Source organism: Maylandia zebra, linkage group LG14 (assembly GCF_041146795.1).
Source record: "Maylandia zebra isolate NMK-2024a linkage group LG14, Mzebra_GT3a, whole genome shotgun sequence".
NCBI lineage: Eukaryota > Metazoa > Chordata > Actinopteri > Cichliformes > Cichlidae > Maylandia > Maylandia zebra.
Window position 1 is genome coordinate 11,861,978 of NC_135180.1, and position 20,578 is coordinate 11,882,555.

The following is a 20,578-nucleotide window of genomic DNA, read 5'->3' on the forward strand; positions in this document are numbered from 1 at the left end:
AGTAAGAATTGCTACTCTTACAACTGGCCACTTCAGAGCTGCCTCCACTACCTCCCTAACTCCTCTATCTTCTCTCTTCAGTGTGACTGTTCGCATGATAAGGTGGGGCCAGGTTTCACAATGAGCTCACCCGAAACTCTGGCTGATTGGGACCCACGCCCAGTTTCACACCTTGGCTCAGGCGATTAGAGGATCATCAGGGGGTCCTTTGTCCCTCTGTGGGGGGATACTCCCACTAGGTTTATATCTGGGACTCTCCACCATTTGACCTTAGAACTGAAGAAGCTTCTCGGATGAGAGGTGAAACGTCTTCAAGCAACTTAAAGAAGTCCAGACGCTTTTCTTTGCAAGCTCCTTTGACTCCACGTCCATCCATCCATCCATCTTCATCCGCTTATCCGAGGTCGGGTCGCGGGGGTAGCAGCCTAAGCAAAGAGGTCCAGACCTCCCTCTCCCCAGCCACCTCCTCCAGCTTGTCCGGGGGAATACCAAGGCGTTCCCAGGCCAGCCGAGAGATATAATCTCTCCAGCGTGTCCTGGGTCTGCCCCGGGGCCTCCTCCCGGTGGGACATGCCTGGAACACCTCGCCCAGGAGGCGCCCAGGGGGCATCCTTGCCAGATGCCCGAACCACCTCAGCTCCACGTCTTATTTTATTTTTTTTGTCTTTGCTACGTTTTCTTTTTTGCACTTAAGCCTAATAAATTGTTACATCATCTGCTGTCTCTGCTCTGGGTTTCTGCACCAGAGTCCTGTTCAGTACAGGCCACTCGGCCCCGTGACAGTACCAACTGGCCAGAAAATGGACTCAGCAGACCCAGTACGTGCAGCAGTCTCCAAGCAGGGAGCCATTTTAGGGGCTCATAAGCAAGCGTTGCAGGCCCTCGACACCCGGTGCCAAGCCATAGGCGAGACTCAGGCTAAGATCTTAGCTTCCATGCAGGAAATTCAGTCAGCTGTTTCCTCTACTCCATGCCCGTCCTCTGCGTCTCCTGCACCCGTGGCAGAACCTCCCCAGTCTTCCCCAGCTCCAACCCCTTCAGGCTCCGTTTTTTGCGATGTTGCATTCCCAGAACCCGAGCCGTACTCCGGGGAGCAGGGTCGCTGTACTGCCTTTCTACTAAAATGTTCTCTCGCGTTCACGCATTCTCCCCGTTCTTTTGCTAGCGATTCAGCTCGGGTAGCATATCTGGTGGCTAAGCTTCAGGGCAATGCACTGTTATGGGCTGAGGCTTACCTGTCGGCTCATCTGCTCCCAACCTGTTTGTATGATGATTTTCTGTGTGAGTTTAAAAGGACCTTTACTCATCCAGAATCTGAGGGCAGTTCTGATGAAAGGTTGCTTGGGTTACAGCAGGGGAGCCAGAGTGTCGCAGAGTTCATTATTGACTTCCGTACCGCAGCCGCTGAGGCCAATTGGCCCGATCATGCCCTTCGGGGAGTGTTCTGTCGCGGCAACACACCAACCAGGACCCAAGCCCCCGAGGCCCGGCTCTCAGTTAAATACCTTCTCCAGGAACAAAAGGCAGTACACAGCTGTTTTACACCTTAAGGTTCACACTCCCTTGCTACCTCCCAGAGTCCTCGAAGAGACAAAAGACTCTTCGTGTGGAGTGTCTGCTCCCCCCAACTTCCTTACTACACCCCCACCATTTGTCTTACTGTATGGGTGTCAGACATGTTTAAATCCAGTGGCACCAAGGCATTATACAATAAGATAATGTGATTAATACATAACTAAAATAAATTCCTATACAATCCCACCCTTTCATTCTTAAATCAAGAATCACATTAATACCAGAATTTCTTTCCTGACATTGTGTATATCACATCAACATTATTGTACACTTAAAGGAGTTTCACACTGTGTATCCTCACTTCACTGTTCTCCCACCACCCTTTGTTCATCTTTAATCTTCCCCACAATCTAAGCTCTCACATGCAAATGGCAACAAAAATGATACAGAGGAAAGGTCTTCTCCAGAGTGTCAAAGTACTTTGCATGGCAAAGTGAAACAGCATTAGGTGGTCATTCCCAGTCACGGTCATGGCTCCTGGTGTCTGTGCCATTTACAGAGTTATAATTCCAGCGCTGATCTCCCTCTGCGCTGTCACCTTTGGAGCTTAGCACGCTCTCTTCATCCCTCGATTTCTGTTCCAACGCGGCTGTAGATTTAAGGCAGAGCAAGTCGTACACTTTAGTTGTCTTCCTCAACGTCGAAATCTCTTTCATTTTATTTAAGATTTTGCTGTGCGAAATCTCCTCGTGACAATCCTTTGGAAGCCCAGTGGTGCAGCCCACTGTCGTTTGTCTGCTGTCCTGGAGATGGTTCCTGCTTCTCAATGGTCCTCTTGAAGCCTTCTCTCTAGCGATGTTCGATTCGTGAACAAATCGTTCAATACTCGAGAATCACTTTACTGACTCGTGAATCATGATTCACAAGCCCAACTGACTCACTGACTCATCCCTGTTTCTGTTAGCAAACTAATTTGCTTAGTAGAAATATATCTAGCTTATAATTAAAATTGTGTGTGGGGGGGGGGGGGAACAACGGCCAGTTTCTTAACAAAAGCATTTCTGCTCTGAACTGGAAGAAAAAACCCTGAGTAGAAGCTCACATCAAGAAACTAGCTCCTCGGTTCACAGTAGCATCGCTCTGCTAACATGCTAACAGCACATTTGAGCTACTCACCCCTCCCTCCTGTGCTGAATCATAGAGCGAACGAATCACTCACTCACTCACTCACTCACTCACCCCCTCCCTCCTGTGCTGAATCTTAAGCGTAAGCGAATCACTCAGGACTCGCTCACCCCCTCCCTCCTGTGCTGAATCATAGGGCGAGCGAACGAATCACTCACTCACTCACCCCCTCCCTCCTGGCTCACAGCTTCTTCTTCTTCTTCTTGGTTGGCAACCGCATTACCGCCCCCTGGCTCACAGCTCAGTGGACATTTAGATGAGAAAATATATATTTAACACATTTAAGGAAAATACTAATAAAATAAAAATAAACAAAATAAATGTTTATTAAGCAATTTTGATAGGAAATTGCTTAATTTTAGAAATGTTTTTGCTTTATAAAATAGTTGTTTTTTTTAGAATCATTCATCTTAGCAGTGGGATTTACATGAAAAGAGAAACAAATTAAGTTTGAGTGAAAATGTAAATTTTTTGCACTCTCTGGTCAACTGACTCAGTGAATCAAATGACTCAAAAAACCCGATTCACTTTGGTGAGTGACTCATTAAAACTCGATTCAGTAAAAATGGCCTGCCTCCCTAAAAGAATCAAATTTACCATCACTACTTCTCTCCCAGTCATGGTCTGCATCTGCACCTCAGTCAATCCTTCCATATCCCTCATGTCACAGTCTCTGCAATTTAAAAATGAAAACTTCCCCCGGACAACCCTCTTTTGCCTTCTGTCAGCTTAGCACAATTAGACATGCACAATAAAGTTGTGCATTGTCTCTTAAAAATTCCAGGGCTTCTCCCCTGGAGTAGCTTCACTCCAGGCCCTGTTGTAAGAAAAAAACATTAGCAAGTGGTATGTCCTGCTGTAAATCATGTGATTAGATCCCACGATTAACCCTATGCTGTGGAAAAAGTGATGTAGATGTTAGCGCAGCGCATCTGTATGCACACTTTCTCACAGTGACCTCTGCACTGTAAACAATACAAGGTCATGAATAACACACTGCTGGTAAATTCACAAAGACACAGAAAGTGGCAACTAAAAGGTTAAGTCAGCATGGCCCAAAAGCCCATGCAACCTGTTGCTGTCACCTTTCTACTCCTGTAAAAAGAAACATACATACATCCACCCTTTTGTCACTGTCTGGGTGGAGGTGCAATCTTGCATACTGGTGTCAAGTCAGTTAAGCTTTTGTCAGTCCAGTCAGTCCCCATTTTTTATTTGCTGACAGTAGAACCTCTTGTGATGCAATAAGTTTCTACTGCCAGCAATGACGTCATTTCAAAAAAGGAGAAAAGAAAATTTAGACTGGATTACCTCACTGAATCCTTTTTGACAGGGACTTGTTTTCTGATTGTCCCAAATAAGTGGCTTTCTCCTGAGCCCATTTTAATTTTGGAGAAGCTCACTTGCGATTGTTCAACATGTTGTGTAGTGCTTTCAATCCAGATATTGCAGGCCTGCTTGAAAAAAAGAAAATTGCCGAACAAAAAATCTCAGTGCACTGTTAAAAATCGAAAAATATGAAGGCCTAGTTTTAGGACTTGTCTACAACAACAACAACAACAATCTTTATTTATAGAGCACATTTAAAAACCTGCGGTATACCAAAGTGCTTAACATAAGAGACAGAGAAGTAACACGAGTATTATAAGGCTTTAGCAAAGTATCAAATATACTCACAGGTCAATGCCACTAATACACAGGGGTAATATAAAATGCATATCAAAATAAAAACATAAGAAAAAATAGAGTAAGTCTAAAAGTCAGGTGCGAGCATTAACAAGCAGGAAAGGCGAGATTAAACAAATAGGTTTTTAACCGTGATTTAAAAGATTAGATGGAATCAGACGGCCGCATCACAATTGGAAGGTTATTCCACAACTCTGGTGCAGCCAGGGCAAACGCCCAGTCACCTCTAGACTTCAGCCGAGATCTAGGCTGCACCAAGAGTAACCCAGTAGATGATCTTAATGCTCTGGCAGGAACATATGATTTAAGGAGTTCCTTAAGGTAGCTCGGTGCTGTGTTGTTGGTAATTTTAAATGTAAGCAGTAGTATTTTAAATTGGATGCGGTATTTTATGAGTAGCCAATGCAGGTCAGCTAGAACAGGAGTGATACAGGCAAACTTCCCAGTTCTGGTCAGAATGCGTGCTGCAGAATTTTGAATGAAGACCAAAATAAAGTGAGTTGCAGTAATCCAGCCTTGAGGTCACAAAGGCGTGCATGAGCTTTTCCAGGTCCTTATGCGGAACATACTGCCTAGCCTTAGAGATGAGACGGAGTTGGTAGAAACTAGATCTAACTACAGCAGACACTTGTTTATCGAGTTTGAACGAGCTGTCAAACAACACGCCCAGATTGCTAACAATGTCAGAAAGGGAGCTGGTAAGGGAACCAAAGGCATCACGAAGTTGGCCACGAGGAACGTTGCTGTCAAATACCACAATTTGGGTCACACTATGCACAATAAAGTGCATAGTGTGACCCAGTTCAACACAGTGATGCCAAATTAGTAACAAGAACAGGTTTGGCTGCAAAGAACAAAGTGCGGTTTCACACATTTTAAAGTGTTCATGAGAAACAAATGTCGATGCTTCTTTCCAACCACAGGAGGTACACAAGAAAGCCACCACCCAATTTCTTTCAAACACTTTGAGCTGGAAGAATAACTTTGTTCTTTCACAGTCTGTGGTTGCAAGATGAGTGCAGGAACCCTGCACACAGTGCAACCTTGAAACGCATACATACAAACATATGTAGAAATGTCACTTTCTGGGCTTTGTAATGCAACTTGCTGGTTATATTAAAACAATAACAAGAAAAGAAAACAGAGATTTATGCGGTCAGACCTTGAAAAAGACATCATTCTGTCATCTCAGTTCATTTGAGACCTATAATTCTGGGTCTCAAAAACACTGAAAGAGACAAGAATGCTTTACTCCCATCCTCTATACAAGGCACTGTACCATTTAGATATTGATCTCAAACTTTCCTACCTGCTATTTTATTTAGTTTGTTCAAACCTTTTGCCATTTCTGTTTGTTTTATTTTTTTTCTTTTTTATTTCTGATTCTGATCTATTGTTCTATATTCTGTAAAGCATTCTGTGAGTGTTTTATGAAAAATGCTCCCTCATAATTTCCTGTTTTGTACATTACTTTCTTGACAATTGTGGTGTAGGTTAAAAATTCCATCCATCCATCCATTCATTCGCTTCCGCTTATCCTTTTCAGGGTCACGGGGGGCGCTGGAGCCTATCCCAGCTGTCATAGGGCGAGAGGCGGGGTACACCCTGGACAGGTCGCCAGTCTGTCGCAGGGCCAACACACAGACAACCATTCGCACATTCACACAATGGCAATTTGGAGTTTCCAATTAACCTATCCCCTCAAGCTGCATGTCTTTGGACGGTGGGAGGAAGCCGGAGTACCCGGAGAGAACCCACGCAAACACGGGGAGAACATGCAAACTCCACACAGAAAGACCCCGGCCTGATGTTGGAATTGAACTCAGGACCTTCTTGCTGTGCGGCAACAGTGCTAACCACCGTGCCACCGTGCTGCCCAGGTTAAAAATTGATTAGAATAATTTTCAGCTTGTAAAATCATTCAGCCGATAAATGTGCTTTCCCATGATCCATGTGTTGTTGTTGTTGTTGTTGTTTTCACTTTTACTATTAAACTCTAAGTGCATCATTAATCCGAATTATATGTAAGGACATTTGGGGAAAGGCCAGATTAGATTCATCCACCTTAATCATATTTGAATTCTGGTACCAAAATCACAGAAACATTAGTTTAATGATTTATTTTTAACAGTTATTTAAATTAAATCTCTGTGGTGGTTGTCTTTTGTATAGAATACAATGAATAGATCCTGTGGTCTGCTAAATTCCCAGAAGGAAGCAGGTAAGAGCCAGATAAACATCAAAACATTTATGCTCATACACATCAAAACGTTCCTTAAAGATGCATGGAGACATGAATGAACACGAGGAAGAGCAGATTTTGACTTGAATTAGCATTTACTAGCTTGGATGATTTTGTTTCTCTGTCAGTTCCTCTGAAGAGCATTGAGGTGGAGCTGGAGGTGAGGGACCATGTGGCTACAGTGGTCTCCACTCTGAACTACGAGAACAAGGAGGACAAACCATTAGAGGCTGTTTTTGTCTTCCCTCTGCCTGGAGATGCTGCTGTCTGTCATTTCAGCGCTCAGATTGGACAGACACAGATTGTAGCTGAGGTGAAGGAGAAACAGAAGGTGAGCTGGACAGTAAATATAACCTGATTATAAGTGAGCTTCAAAATAAACACAGTAAATGGCCTGTATTTGTATAGCGCTTTACTAGTCCCTAAGGACCCCAAAGCACTTTACACATCCAGCCACCCACCCATTCACACACACATTCACACACTCCCATCACAGTGAATGTCACTGACATGTGTCACCTGTGCTTCAGGCTCGTGAGGAGTATGATGATGCTCTGAGCTCCGGTCAGCAGGCCTTCCTATTGGAGGAGAGTGATGAGAGTCCAGATATATTCTCTCTGAGTGTGGGCAGTCTGCCTCCAGGAGAGAGCGCCTCCATCAGGTTGGAGTACGTCACTGAGCTGGCTGTGCAAGCTGATGATGGTCTGAGGTTCTGTCTGCCTGCTGTGCTCAACCCTCGATACCAACCTCAGGGTAGGAAAGCAGATGGCACTTTAACAGAAAAAAGTTTCATTTCTGCATGTAAGGTGGTGGGGAAATTTCCACTCTTTTTCTGTCTGTAAAAACATAAAAATTCTAGAATAAAACAGAAATATTTTTTTTCAGAAGTTGTGATGGATATATAAAAGTTACATTGACAATGAGTTCAATATAACACAAAAATATTCGGTGGAAATTTACTGCAAAATAACTTTGTTTTCATTATCACCTTTGTTTACAAGCTCAGAAAAAATGTTGTGGGATGGGTTTCATTTTGCATTGATTCTGGCCTTTAAAAATGTTCAATTATTTGATTTCTCCTTAGTTTTTATTATAATGGCATTTTACTATCGGAATTTCTTTTGATATCATTTGAAGTTACAACTGGATCAAAGGGTTTTTATTCAATCTCATGTCAAGTACAGGTAGTGAAGGTGCAGGTGTCCAGGTGACTTCTGTTCCAGTCTCTCTGGTGCCCTACAGTCTGTCTTTTTCTTCCCGAGTGTCCTCTCCTCGTCCAATCTCTAAAGTAGAGTCCAACTGTTCCCTGGACCCTCTGCAGTACCTCAACACTGATCAAACCCAGGCCACGGTAGGTAGAGTGCTGATGTGTCTGTTGTGTGTGGTTGTTACTTGTTACTGATGAATAAATATGAATGTGTTTGTGGTGTGCAGGTCAAGCTGGCTGCAGGACACAAGTTTGACAGAGATGTTGAACTGCTGATTTATTACAAAGACGCCCACCAGCCCACTGCTGTGGTGGAGGCAGGACAGGCCTCTGCTGAGCCGGGTGAGTGAAAATGAGTTACAATTTGCAAATAAAAAGTTAATTATCTTTACTCGTCAACTCAGGAGTTATATATGTTTGAATAAACACTAAGTGGGGTTGTTTAAAAAAAAATAGAATAAAAAATTATCTCGCTTTTCAGGCTCTCTGATCCAGTGGTGATGGTGAGTCTGTACCCTGAGTTCCCCCAGTCTGTGATGTCTTCAATGGCTTCATGTGGAGAGTTTGTGTTCGTAGTGGATCGATCTGGAAGTATGGACTGTGCTACGAATAACACTGAGCAGCAGGAATCTTGGATGAGCAGTGCCAGGGTACTTATGATGTTAGAGTTATAAAACACTTTTTTAATGTTCCTCTTACACAGTGGGCTCACCATCTTTTCCCTGTTCTCTTAAGGACACTCTGCTGCTCCTGTTGAAGAGCTTACCAATTGGCTGCTATTTCAACATTTACAGTTTTGGGTCCATATATGAACACATCTTCCCGTGAGTCTCTCCCTCATATCAGCCAGCCCAAGGAAAGGCCATGCTGTCTTGGTTAAAATATCTGAATGGCTTTTTTGATGCATGTGTTTATGTGATGGCAGTAAGAGTGTGGAGTACAGCCAGCAGACCATGGAGGAGGCTCTGAAGAAAGTTGAGCAGATGGAGGCTGATCTTGGAGGAACAGAGATCCTGCAGCCCCTCAAACATATTTACAGCCAGCCCTACATTCCCAATCAGCCCAGACAGGTAACACATACAGTGGGACACTTTCCTAGGGTGGTTATGGCTCAGGTTGTGCAGCAGATAATCTGCTCATCACAACGTTTGTGGTTTGATCTCTGGCTGCATGGAAATGTGTTCTTGAGCCCCAATACACAGAGCAGAGTGTGAAAAATGACAGAAAATGCTTAGACATAGAAAAGAAATCCTGGAGCCCTTCAAACATATTTACAGCCAGCCCTATATTCCCAGTTAACCGTGACAGCTAATATACACATTGGCTTACATTAATTTACTGCCGACTTTAGAAACATTAGCTAGATAAAAACCACTTTGATATAAAAAGGTGGGTTATTTTTTTCATGTTATGTTCTTAGCTGTTTGTCTTTACTGATGGAGAGGTGGGGAACACCAAAGAAGTGATTGATCTGGTGAAGAAGAACTCAGGTTCTCACAGGTGAAACCACAAACACACGAATATCTACACAGTTCCATAGAAAACTGCAAATACAACAATTTTCTGTGGATTTAAAGAAAACTGTTGTATTTCCAGGCTAAGGAGCTTTGAAAGAAAAGCAAGCTAAAAAGCTTCTTCAGTTCTAAGAGCAATTTCTCTTAGAACTGAAGAAGCTTTGTCAGTTGTGAAACATCCTCAAGAAAACTTAAACAAACTTAAAGAAGACCAGGTGCTTTTTTTCCCAAGCTTCTTAGACTACGATAACCTGGATGACTGAGAACCTTCACAGACATGTTGTGTTGCAGGTGTTTCTCTTTTGGGATTGGGGAAGGGGCCAGCTCTGCCCTCATTAATGGGATGGCCAAGGAAGGAGGAGGTCACGCTCAGTTCATCACAGGGACTGACAGGATGCAACCAAAAGTAAGACATAAACACAATTATGAATGAGGATAATGACACCATATGAAGGACCATATTTAACAAATTCATAAAAGATACTACATCATCTTATTTTATTGGTTTAATTATTGGTAATAAACCTAATCCAAGGTTTTTGTTTGATGCTGTTAAAATCTCCAGTTCTTTTGATCTTTGGGTTGAAGGAAGGAGAACACTCGGTGTATAAATGCTCAATCAACAATCATTTTATTCCATACAATTCTCATTAATCCATAAAACACTTTTGAGCATAAACCATCCGGAGGGGAGATGAGCGCAGGAGGGTGTCCGCCAGATCTCATAGTGTCTGAGCGTAAGAAGGGACTGCTCTCCGAATGACAGCAATATAAGAAGGAACACGAGAAGCTGGAGAAATACCAAGAGCTCGAGAGGATGTGGAGGGTGAAGGTAACGGTGGTCCCCGTGGTAATCGGAGCACTAGGTGCGGTGACTCCCAAGCTAGGCGAGTGGCTCCAGCAGATCCCGGGAACAACAGCGGAGATCTCTGTCCAGAAGAGCGCAGTCCTGGGAACAGCTAAGATACTGCGCAGGACCCTCAAGCTCCCAGGCCTCTGGTAGAGGACCCGAGCTTGAAGGATAAACCGCCCGCATGGGCGTGCTGGGTGTTTTTTTAATTTCTATATATATCTGTGTATTATATGTTATATAAACCTTAGTCCCCGTCTAGAAAGGAAATCGTTATAGTTTTGTGCAAAAGCACTGAGTAGTATATTTTCATGCATTTTTCTAGCATATGGAAGAATCTATTGGGGTGCCAGTGTCAAAGGTAAAACCCAGAGTGTAACAAAAATGTAATGTAGCAAAATGACAAACGTTATGATCCCGTAATGTTTTCGTTCTTGTCTGCAGACTAACAGTCCACAGGTTGGGTGCTCTGACTCTGATTCGCTCCATGGAGATGGAAGCGAGAGATCGCAAAGGACAGCAAGATGGAGGAGTGAACGAGAAAGTGGTGCAGCTCAGTGTCCAATCAGGAGTGAGCAGTTCTTTCACTGCCTTCATTGCTGTCAACAAAGTCAACAAAGTCAACAGCAAAGTGATTCAAGGACCTCTTGTGCGCAGAAATATCGCAATTGTTAACCTCATACAGGGAGTGCAGAATTATTAGGCAAGTTGTATTTTTGAGGAATAATTTTATTATTGAACAACAACCATGTTCTCAATGAACCCAAAAAACTCATTAATATCAAAGCTGAATGTTTTTGGAAGTAGTTTTTAGTTTGTTTTTAGTTTTAGCTATTTTAGGGGGATATCTGTGTGTGCAGGTGACTATTACTGTGCATAATTATTAGGCAACTTAACAAAAAACAAATATATACCCATTTCAATTATTTATTTTTACCAGTGAAACCAATATAACATCTCCACATTCACAAATATACATTTCTGACATTCAAAAACAACACAAAAACAAATCAGCGACCAATATAGCCACCTTTCTTTGCAAGGACACTCAAAAGCCTGCCATCCATGGATTCTGTCAGTGTTTTGATCTGTTCACCATCAACATTGCGTGCAGCAGCAACCACAGCCTCCCAGACACTGTTCAGAGAGGTGTACTGTTTTCCCTCCTTGTAAATCTCACATTTGATGATGGACCACAGGTTCTCAATGGGGTTCAGATCAGGTGAACAAGGAGGCCATGTCATTAGTTGTTCTTCTTTTATACCCTTTCTTGCCAGCCACACTGTGGAGTACTTGGACGCGTGTGATGGAGCATTGTCCTGCATGAAAATCACGTTTTTCTTGAAGGATGCAGACTTCTTCCTGTACCACTGCTTGAAGAAGGTGTCTTCCAGAAACTGGCAGTAGGACTGGGAGTTGAGCTTGACTCCATCCTCAACCCGAAAAGGCCCCACAAGCTCATCTTTGATGATACCAGCCCAAACCAGTACTCCACCTCCACCTTGCTGGCGTCTGAGTCGGACTGGAGCTCTCTGCCCTTTACCGATCCAGCCACGGGCCCATCCATCTGGCCCATCAAGACTCACTCTCATTTCATCAGTCCATAAAACCTTAAAAAAAAAAAAAATCACTCTTGAGATATTTCTTGGCCCAGTCTTGACGTTTCAGCTTGTGTGTCTTGTTCAGTGGTGGTCGTCTTTCAGCCTTTCTTACCTTGGCCATGTCTCTGAGTATTGCACACCTTGTGCTTTTGGGCACTCCAGTGATGTTGCAGCTCTGAAATATGGCCAAACTGGTGGCAAGTGGCATCTTGGCAGCTGCACGCTTGACTTTTCTCAGTTCATGGGCAGTTATTTTGCGCCTTGGTTTTTCCACACGCTTCTTGCGACCCTGTTGACTATTTTGAATGAAACGCTTGATTGTTCGATGATCACGCTTCAGAAGTTTTGCAATTTTGAGACTGCTGCATCCCTCTGCAAGATATTTCACTATTTTTGAGTTTTCTGAGCCTGTCAAGTCCTTCTTTTGACCCATTTTGCCAAAGGAAAGGACGTTGCCTAATAATTATGCACACCTGATATAGGGTGTTGATGTCATTAGACCACACCCCTTCTCATTACAGAGATGCACATCACCTAATATGCTTAATTGGTAGTAGGCTTTCGAGCCTATACAGCTTGGAGTAAGACAACATGCATGAAGAGGATGATGTGGACAAAATACTCATTTGCCTAATAATTCTGCACTCCCTGTATGTTTCATCTGGACTCCATGGGAGTTTAAGTTTCTGAATATTGGTGAACATCTTTTACACTTTAAATACTACTTATAATACTACATGTGAGGCACTGCATTAATATTAGAATTATTTAGTTATTTTTACCAGTTTATTTATTTTTGTTATCTGATCCTGTGGGGAGATTTTTTTTTTTATTATGATCCGAGGCTGAGTGGTTTTGTGGCAGACAGTGCTTAATGCATAATGGCCACGTGGAAAGAAAAAACACTAGGGAACACATTAGAAATTGATAATTACATAAACTAGAGTTTTAAGCATGATGTATACATAAAGCAGGGACCAATCAGATAACAGGATGCAGGTGAGGAAATTTTACTGGCAGACATGTCAGGAAAGTTATGACCAGTTTTGGTCAAGTTACTTGAAAAAGGTAATCAGCAACTAATTACTCATTACTTCCCCCAAAAAGTAATCCTGTTACTTTACTGATTACCTATTTTCAAAAGTAATTAGTTACTTTTAAAAAAACATGATTTACAACCTGAATAGCTGATAAAGCAATAGATCTTTCAGCCCAATTCTACTTTTTCTGCATAATCCATCATATAAAATGTAATCAAATGGAAAACTCTTTTAAAAAAACAAAAACAAAAAAAAACTTGTTTTATGAGTTTTAATCTTTTAACTTTATGCATCAAGCAAAAGTTAAATTACATGCAACATTCTCTGACTGGAAGAAATTTGTTTAACATTTAAACCTATTTTCTGCACATTCCAGCACATAAAATAAGGTTTTTTGTGTTTACACTCACTCTTTCAATAGATGCAAGTAAAACACAGCAGAAAATGAGTAAAATCAAGGACTAGCGATCCTGTTGCTCTTATTTTCACCTGTATAGCAGGAGTGGGGCAGGCGGAAGTTTGCCCTGGTGCAGGTGTGTCGCAGCGGTCATGTCAATTGAAGAATCGGAGACTTTCTCTGTGAATTTCCCATTCTGTGGTAGCATACTCGTTGCTTGCTTGGAAGTTTAGGGGTTTTTTCGCTGTAAAAAGAAGATTAGGTTTCTTCCCATGCAGTGAACGGAATCACTGCATGGGAATCAAACTCAAAGTAAGATCAGTACTTTCACATTTTAAGCACTGCATGCTCATACTCTCTCCCGCACTTGATATATTATCCCTTGTTGAGCTGCACACAGCTGTTCTCACGAATGTCACACTCGCTTACGTCATTGTCATGAGACACTCACAAAAAAAAATCACGGTTTGAGTAAAGCAGCGTGCTTACGGGAAAGTATCAGTAATCGAATTACCTTTTTTGCATTAATCCCTTACTTTACTCGTTACTTGAAAAAAGTATTCAGATTACAGTAACTTGTTACTGTCCATCTCTGGTTATGACATGAAAATGGAACAATCAGACTAAACAGATAAACATTGTGTATATTTATAGGTGTTTGTACTATTTGTGTTGTATTTGCATATCCAGGGCCGTTTTGTTTTTTTTATCTTTTACATAGGAGCTCAATACTGTATATAGCTTTGATAGCCTTTGTAATGGGCTTTGTCCCAAAGCGAAGACTTTTACCTGATAACCTCAGCCTGTTTGAGGTTGATTAATACATTTTAAAGCTGGATGTGGCGTTTTCATTTTTCTCTAATATGTTCCGCCTGTTTTGTTTTTTTCTTGTTTTTTTTTTTTCTTTTTTTTGCATAGTGCCAAGTTTGGCTCCACTTGGGTGGGGTAAGTTAAAGCTGAGCAACAACAAGCATCTACACACACACACACACACACACACACACACACACACACACACACACACACACACACACACACACACACACACACACACACACACGTGCATTTCTGTAGAATAAAAATAAAGAAGCCAACACATTTGTATTTGAACTAATTTGAAATGTTAAATGCAAATAGCTGCAGTATTTGCTTTAATAGCCTTTGTAATGGGCTGTGTCCCAAAGTGGAGCTTTTTACCTGAAAACCTCAACCTGTTTAAGGTTCATTAATAAAGTTAAAAGATGGAGGTTGTGGTAATGCCAGTTGTTATTTTTCTCTAATTTGTTCAGCTTGTTGTAAACTTTAAACCGGATTTTTTTTTTTTTTTTTACATAGCATTACGTGGTGATCCAGGTAAGTAGAAGCTGAGTGACAACACACATCTACACACATGTGCATTTCTGATAATCAAAACAAAGAAACAAACATATTAGTATTTGAGCTGATTTGAAATGTTAAATGTCGAACATTTACTGCACATTTGCTGCAGTATTTGTTTGCTGTTTGATAGTTGCTGTAACTGGCTGTGTCCTTAGTCAGCCACTAAAGGCATGCAAACAATTCCTTCCTGTGAATTTTTTTGAATTATTAAATAATTAGAAATGTAATATATTAAATATGTGATTCTATTACAATTCATAGAAGGTCGTATATCTATATGTAGCTCCTTCAATAAAGAGCTGTTTTCTTCTTAACTGCACAAAAGAGTAAAAACAATGAAAAAGACCCTTTAATGAGTCAATGTGTCCAAACTTGAATGATTAAATATAGGTGGTGTTTATCAACATGTAGATTTAAATATAGTTTAAATATTGTAGTAATAGTCTAACCTGCTGTAAGACTCCAGAAACTTAGTATGATGTGAAGAAATTACATCATAAGATTAATGTTTTTTTTCATGGTTATTTGCTTTCCTTAAAGATAAAGAGATGAATGTGAAGTACAATGATACGTTTAAGAGCAGAATATCTGAGTGTGGTTCAGATGATCCAAAAGCAAAAAATGACATTGACTTTAAAGTATTTGTTACAAGAAATCAAGATTTGGATTAGAAAGGTGACAGTGATGTACATTTAAATACTTTTATACTATTTGTTTTCTATTTGTATTTTAACACATCAGTAATTAAGTGTTCTTTAACAAATTCTGATAAATGTACTGACTCTATTTTTTGTTTGTTTAATTCTTTCTTTATTTTTTACATTATAGAGTGTAAATTAAAGGGTAAGTAAAACCTAAATGACACATCTGCACAGTCTATGTTAATGTGTAGATGTGTGTATCTGTACATTTGGGGGGGGGGGGGGGAAGGGTTAGGGTTACCCTAAAATAAAAATCAACTTTCATGAATGTGAGAATCCATATTTTGTACTTGTAATTTGGCCATTTCTGTGATCTGTTAAACACAGAGGAAATGATGTGAGCTATTACATGTAGGAGCTGGTAATGTGGTCCATAGCAACATGTATGTCAGGGGAATGTTTGTGTCTCTGACAGCCAAAAGAATATTATCATGGAGTGTGTATGCTAAGGGCAGAGGGGCACAATAGTGCACATTTCTTACATTGTATTAAATCAGGAAGTGAAAAGGTTATGATTTTTTTTCTTGGAATATGACTGTTTTTGTGAAATGCATGCATTCAGATACTATTGCTGAGGCATTCTGTGTAATTACCTCAAAAATGTTGCATTGTGTTTACCAATTAAAAAGGATTCTTAATGAACGGGAGGAAACAAAAGGTAATGGAAGGTAAGTTTAAAAAAAAATGAGAGCATGTATTTTAGTTTTAACATGTGTGTTTTTTCAAAAGGTCAACTGAAAGAAATTCTTTTTTTCTTAATGGGTGTGACACCATCAGTTATAATTTGCTGGGTTAGAATAAAGTAAGAAAAAAAATTAGCATGCATTGTCTTAGTAGATATGAAGGAAATTTAATGCTTAGTGGAAGTAACTGTATAACAATGTTTAGTTCATCTTGATGCATTCTCAATCATCCAGGGAAGTAAATCTTTAAAAAGTTGATTCTGTTCATCTGGACGTAGCGTTTTGTGGGAGAAACGTTTCGTCACTCATCCAAGTGACTCAGCTGAGACTGAAGAAGTCACTTGGATGAGTGACGAAACGTTTCTCCCACAAAACGCTACGTCCAGATGAACAGAATCAACTTTTTGGAGAATGTTTAGTTCAGTTACTTTGATATTGAGACCCAGTTTTCTCCTGTTGAATAATCTTTTAGTCTTATATTCCAATAAATCATATTAAATTAATCTGATTATGTGTATTTATGTATGTATTTATTGGCCATACATTTTCCCAGTAAAACATGTGAAACACATACTTTACAGCGTATCAAGCTTTCATTTCATCAGCTTGATTGCCTTCAGATAGTATTCATTAAAACCACTTTAACTGATGCTGGGGTGTTGCCAGTTTTATTTTTCTTTAATAAGTTAGACTCCAAACCTATATTTGCTCCAATGGCCATGAGTAAGTTAATATGACTATTTTTGACAAATCTGTGCATTTAGATACTATATCTTAAGGAATTATCTGTAATTACCTCAAAAAACTTTTTTATGGTTTAACAATTTCAGATGCAGACCCAAGAACAATGATGGCAGCAAAAGCACGAAGGAAATGTAACAACTTGAGATCATGTATTTAATTTTAATTAACATGTAGTTTTTGTCTAAAGTCAGCTGATGGAAATTTTTATTTTCTTAATATGTGTCTGTCAAGAGATGTATTCTAAAGACACTTCTTCAGTAGAGAGTCAGAGAGTGGAAACACACAGTTTTACTTGCAGCAAGGGCAGTCACAGAGCGCTCACACGAGAGTGGGGGCTCAGGGACTTTCTTAATATTTGTCAAACCATCATTTACAATTTGCTGGGTTACAATAAAATACTAAGAACTTATTCATTTCTATTTTTCTTATATTGGTAGACATGAAGGGAATTTAACGCTAAGTGGAAGTGACTGTACAATGTTTAGTTCAGTTGCTTAGATAATGAGTTTTCCAGTTTTCTCCTATAGAATAATCTATTAGTCTTATATTCCAGTAGATCAAATGAAAACAAGGATTTAAACACTGTTTTAAGCCCCTGAATTTAATATATTGTTGATATATTTTCACAGTATAGTATGTGAAATGCATAGTTTACATCGTATCAAGCTTTCATCTCATCAGTTTGATTACTTTCAGATGGTATTCATTAAGACCACGGTAGCTGATGGTGTGGTGTTGACAGTTTTTATCTTTATTAGTGAGTTCAGACAGTTGTAAACATTTGATGTTTGATGTGGAGCTCTTATGTAATGATTACATTTTTAAGATGTAATTTTCAAGTGAAAAACATAATATTTATCTGTTGCATAGTTTACAGTGCGGTGTTTTATGCACTGAGTTATCATGTAGAGTTCTGTTTGTCATCTAGCACCATAATCGGGTTTTGTTTTTATTGCATCTTAGATTTTCCAGCTGCTGTGCCTGAGCAGCCACCCAGAGACCCTTTGCTGCAGTTAGTCTCCCTGCAGGAGGCGTCTGGCTGCTGGCTGCTTGATCCAGCTCTGGCTGCTGCACTGGGACAGACCAACGAGGAGGTGGAAAAGTCAAAGCCTGAAAAGGTGCACTGCTGTCAATTTAAATATTAACACAAAATGATGATGTGAGATAAAACAGATTTGATTCTATAATTTGAACAAAAACACATGATATAATTAAAAACACACCATAAAACAAATAAAATGAAGTCAAACTAAACGTAGGCCTGCCTCACAGCCTGAGAATAAACATCTGCATATCAGAAGCAAAAACACTGGTGGTAATCACACTCCTAACCTCCCACTGAGCTGCACCAGCGTCTGATATTATCCAGAAACCACACGGCAGCAGAAATTATTTTCCTCATCAGTTGTTGTAAAAACATGTCAGCACATTATTTTAGAGCATTTATGACATCACAGTTTGGGATTTCATCAGGAAGAGCATCCAGTGTAATAATCTGCCAAATCAAATATGCAGAGCTGCCCACCTTGGTGACCCCGTGTGACAAAGAAGTACACAAACATATGTAATATTACTGGTTGTAGAAAGTAAAATGTGTGTTCTGTCTGTTTTATTTGATTGATTTTGATTTGGGGAATTAGACCAGCAGTGAAGTGTGGGCCACCATTCTGGCTCTGATCTGGCTTCATGGTTTCAAGATGGATGCAAAGGACGAGTGGGAGCTTCTGGCTATGAAGGCTGCCTCGTGGCTCTGTGCTCACAATGGTACTAGCAATGATTGTAACAGATAAAATAACAGCTTTAAAAAACTGTTTCATTCTACAGCTTTCCTCCCACAATCATTATTTTAATATCTGTTTTGTGTTTTTAGCACCGTGTGTGTCAGAGTGTGTGGATGCTGGAAATGTCCTGCTGGGCTGCAGCGTGAAGAAAGAAGCTCTGGGACTCTGAGGGTTTTCTTAAAGTAGCTTCATCTTCAGAGTGAACAGAAGCAGGTCTGCTTACTCCACACTGCCTTTGATACAGAGCTGTTTTATATCATCAGCCCCTTTTACATGTTTATTTGTTATGAAATGAAAATTGCTATATATTGTTGTTCTTAATTGGTACTTGAAATTTGTACCATATTTTGGTTATGTGCACAATTATCTGAATACTCCTAACACAGTAGAAGATTGGACCACTGCTGTGGCAGCTCATTCACAAAGTGTTTTAATTCCCTTTCTCTGCCACTAGATGGCGATTATGTTCATGTTTTTACTGATTTCACACAGAAACACCAAAACCAATCTAAGAAGTCTTTTCCCTTCCTGTTATAGTTCTGAAAATGGCTTCAATTAAGGACATTTTCAAGATGGTCCTCAGTAAATTGGAGTGAATAGAGCTAAACATTTAAAATAACTATTTACAGTGTTTACACCATCTTATAAACAAAAAGTCTATCTTGTTTATTTAAAAAAACAAAACGATTTTAAGGCCAAATTGAAATGAAAACATACAGAACGTCATTCTGTTTTTCCCACAGGAGTTACAATTTTATCCATAAAACACTTTCATTCTGGTAATCGACACTGATTGATCCTTGAACGTCTTAAGGCAGCACATAGTCTTCGTTCATGTTTGCTTACTTATGACTGTAGCTGGAGTTGAACTGTAGTCAAATGTAAAAAGAATGCCAACTGAAAAGCTGTGTTAGGTCTAATAAAGACTTGTCAATAGTTTAATTGACTTTACATTTCAGGGAGGTATGAATGGCAAAGTACTGAAGAAATGACAAAAGATATGTTTTTAAATACTACCAGTTTTGTATTTGTAAATCACAATTTCAAAGTCAGTACTTTAGTTGTTCTTTTTATAAACTTATGATGCAATTTCATCCCTCTTTTATTTTCCTCGATATATAACACCAGAGGTGTGGACTCGAGTCAGACTCGAGTCATTAATTTTATGACTTTAGACTTGACTTGAAAAAATGTTCTAAGACTTGTGACTTGACTTGGACTTTTACACCAATGACTTGGGACTTGAATTGGACTTGAACCGGTTTACTTGAAAAGACTTGATATTTCACCCCAAATATAAAATTTAACATGCATATTATATAGAGATTGAAAATGTGACGTCATTCACGGGTAGAACCGCAAAGGATTCTGGGAACTCGTGGCAAGCGGTACTAGCGCACGCAGGCTTTCAATTAAAATCAGTCACACAGCGATAAAAAGAAACACAAAAATGTCAAGAAGCCGTTGTATTATTAACTGCAATAGCCGGTCGCATGACAGCCACGGGAAGCCGACGGGTAAAGAGATCGGTTGTTATCGGATTACGTCGTTGAAGAGAAATTGTTCGAGCCATGTTTCCGAAGTAACAAAGAGGCGACGGATGGCCTGGATTGCAGCCATTCAAAGATCAAATATAACGTCCCAGAACACTCCAGCTCACAGGTTAGTCTGCTCCAAGCATTTACACAAAGGTCAGTCTGCTGTTGTAGTTAATGCGTCATTTTTCTTAACATAATTGGTGATATAGGTTACAAGCAAGTCTGGCGCTGAACAGAAATTGTTGCGCTATGCTCCTTTATTTATTGTGCATAAATAGTGAATTGTCCTGACACAATTTTGCGTTTCGCTTCTGTTATTATGGTACACTGACAAAAACACATACTTTTATTCACAGGATAAAACAGGTTTTTTGTATCACTAATTGCCCAGTACGATTACAGCATACAATATTATTGTCACTGCTACATTTCTGTGATGGGTACCAGAAATTATTTCCACTACTAATTAATTACCGTTGAGCTCAAAGGTCCTATTAATAAACGGTTAAGGAAT

The 20,578-nt window shown here is 40.1% G+C and overlaps 1 protein-coding gene across 1 annotated transcript in view; it reads left to right on the forward strand.

Moving 5' to 3' along the window:
• The first annotated feature begins 800 nt into the window (after positions 1–800).
• LOC111500507 (von Willebrand factor A domain-containing protein 5A-like) overlaps positions 801–20,578 on the forward strand; it is a 53,717-nt gene continuing 33,939 nt past the window's right edge. The window contains exons 1-16 of the mRNA XM_076873578.1: positions 801–1,104; positions 6,757–6,959; positions 7,159–7,381; positions 7,813–7,979; positions 8,063–8,177; positions 8,331–8,485; positions 8,571–8,659; positions 8,761–8,905; positions 9,256–9,335; positions 9,641–9,755; positions 10,553–10,560; positions 10,644–10,825; positions 16,832–16,876; positions 17,709–17,863; positions 18,386–18,509; positions 18,616–18,739. Coding sequence (XP_076729693.1) covers positions 801–1,104; positions 6,757–6,959; positions 7,159–7,381; positions 7,813–7,979; positions 8,063–8,177; positions 8,331–8,485; positions 8,571–8,659; positions 8,761–8,905; positions 9,256–9,335; positions 9,641–9,755; positions 10,553–10,560; positions 10,644–10,825; positions 16,832–16,876; positions 17,709–17,863; positions 18,386–18,509; positions 18,616–18,695 — 2,190 coding nt within the window. The 3' untranslated portion in view covers positions 18,696–18,739. The remainder of the gene's footprint in view (positions 1,105–6,756; positions 6,960–7,158; positions 7,382–7,812; positions 7,980–8,062; positions 8,178–8,330; positions 8,486–8,570; positions 8,660–8,760; positions 8,906–9,255; positions 9,336–9,640; positions 9,756–10,552; positions 10,561–10,643; positions 10,826–16,831; positions 16,877–17,708; positions 17,864–18,385; positions 18,510–18,615; positions 18,740–20,578) is intronic.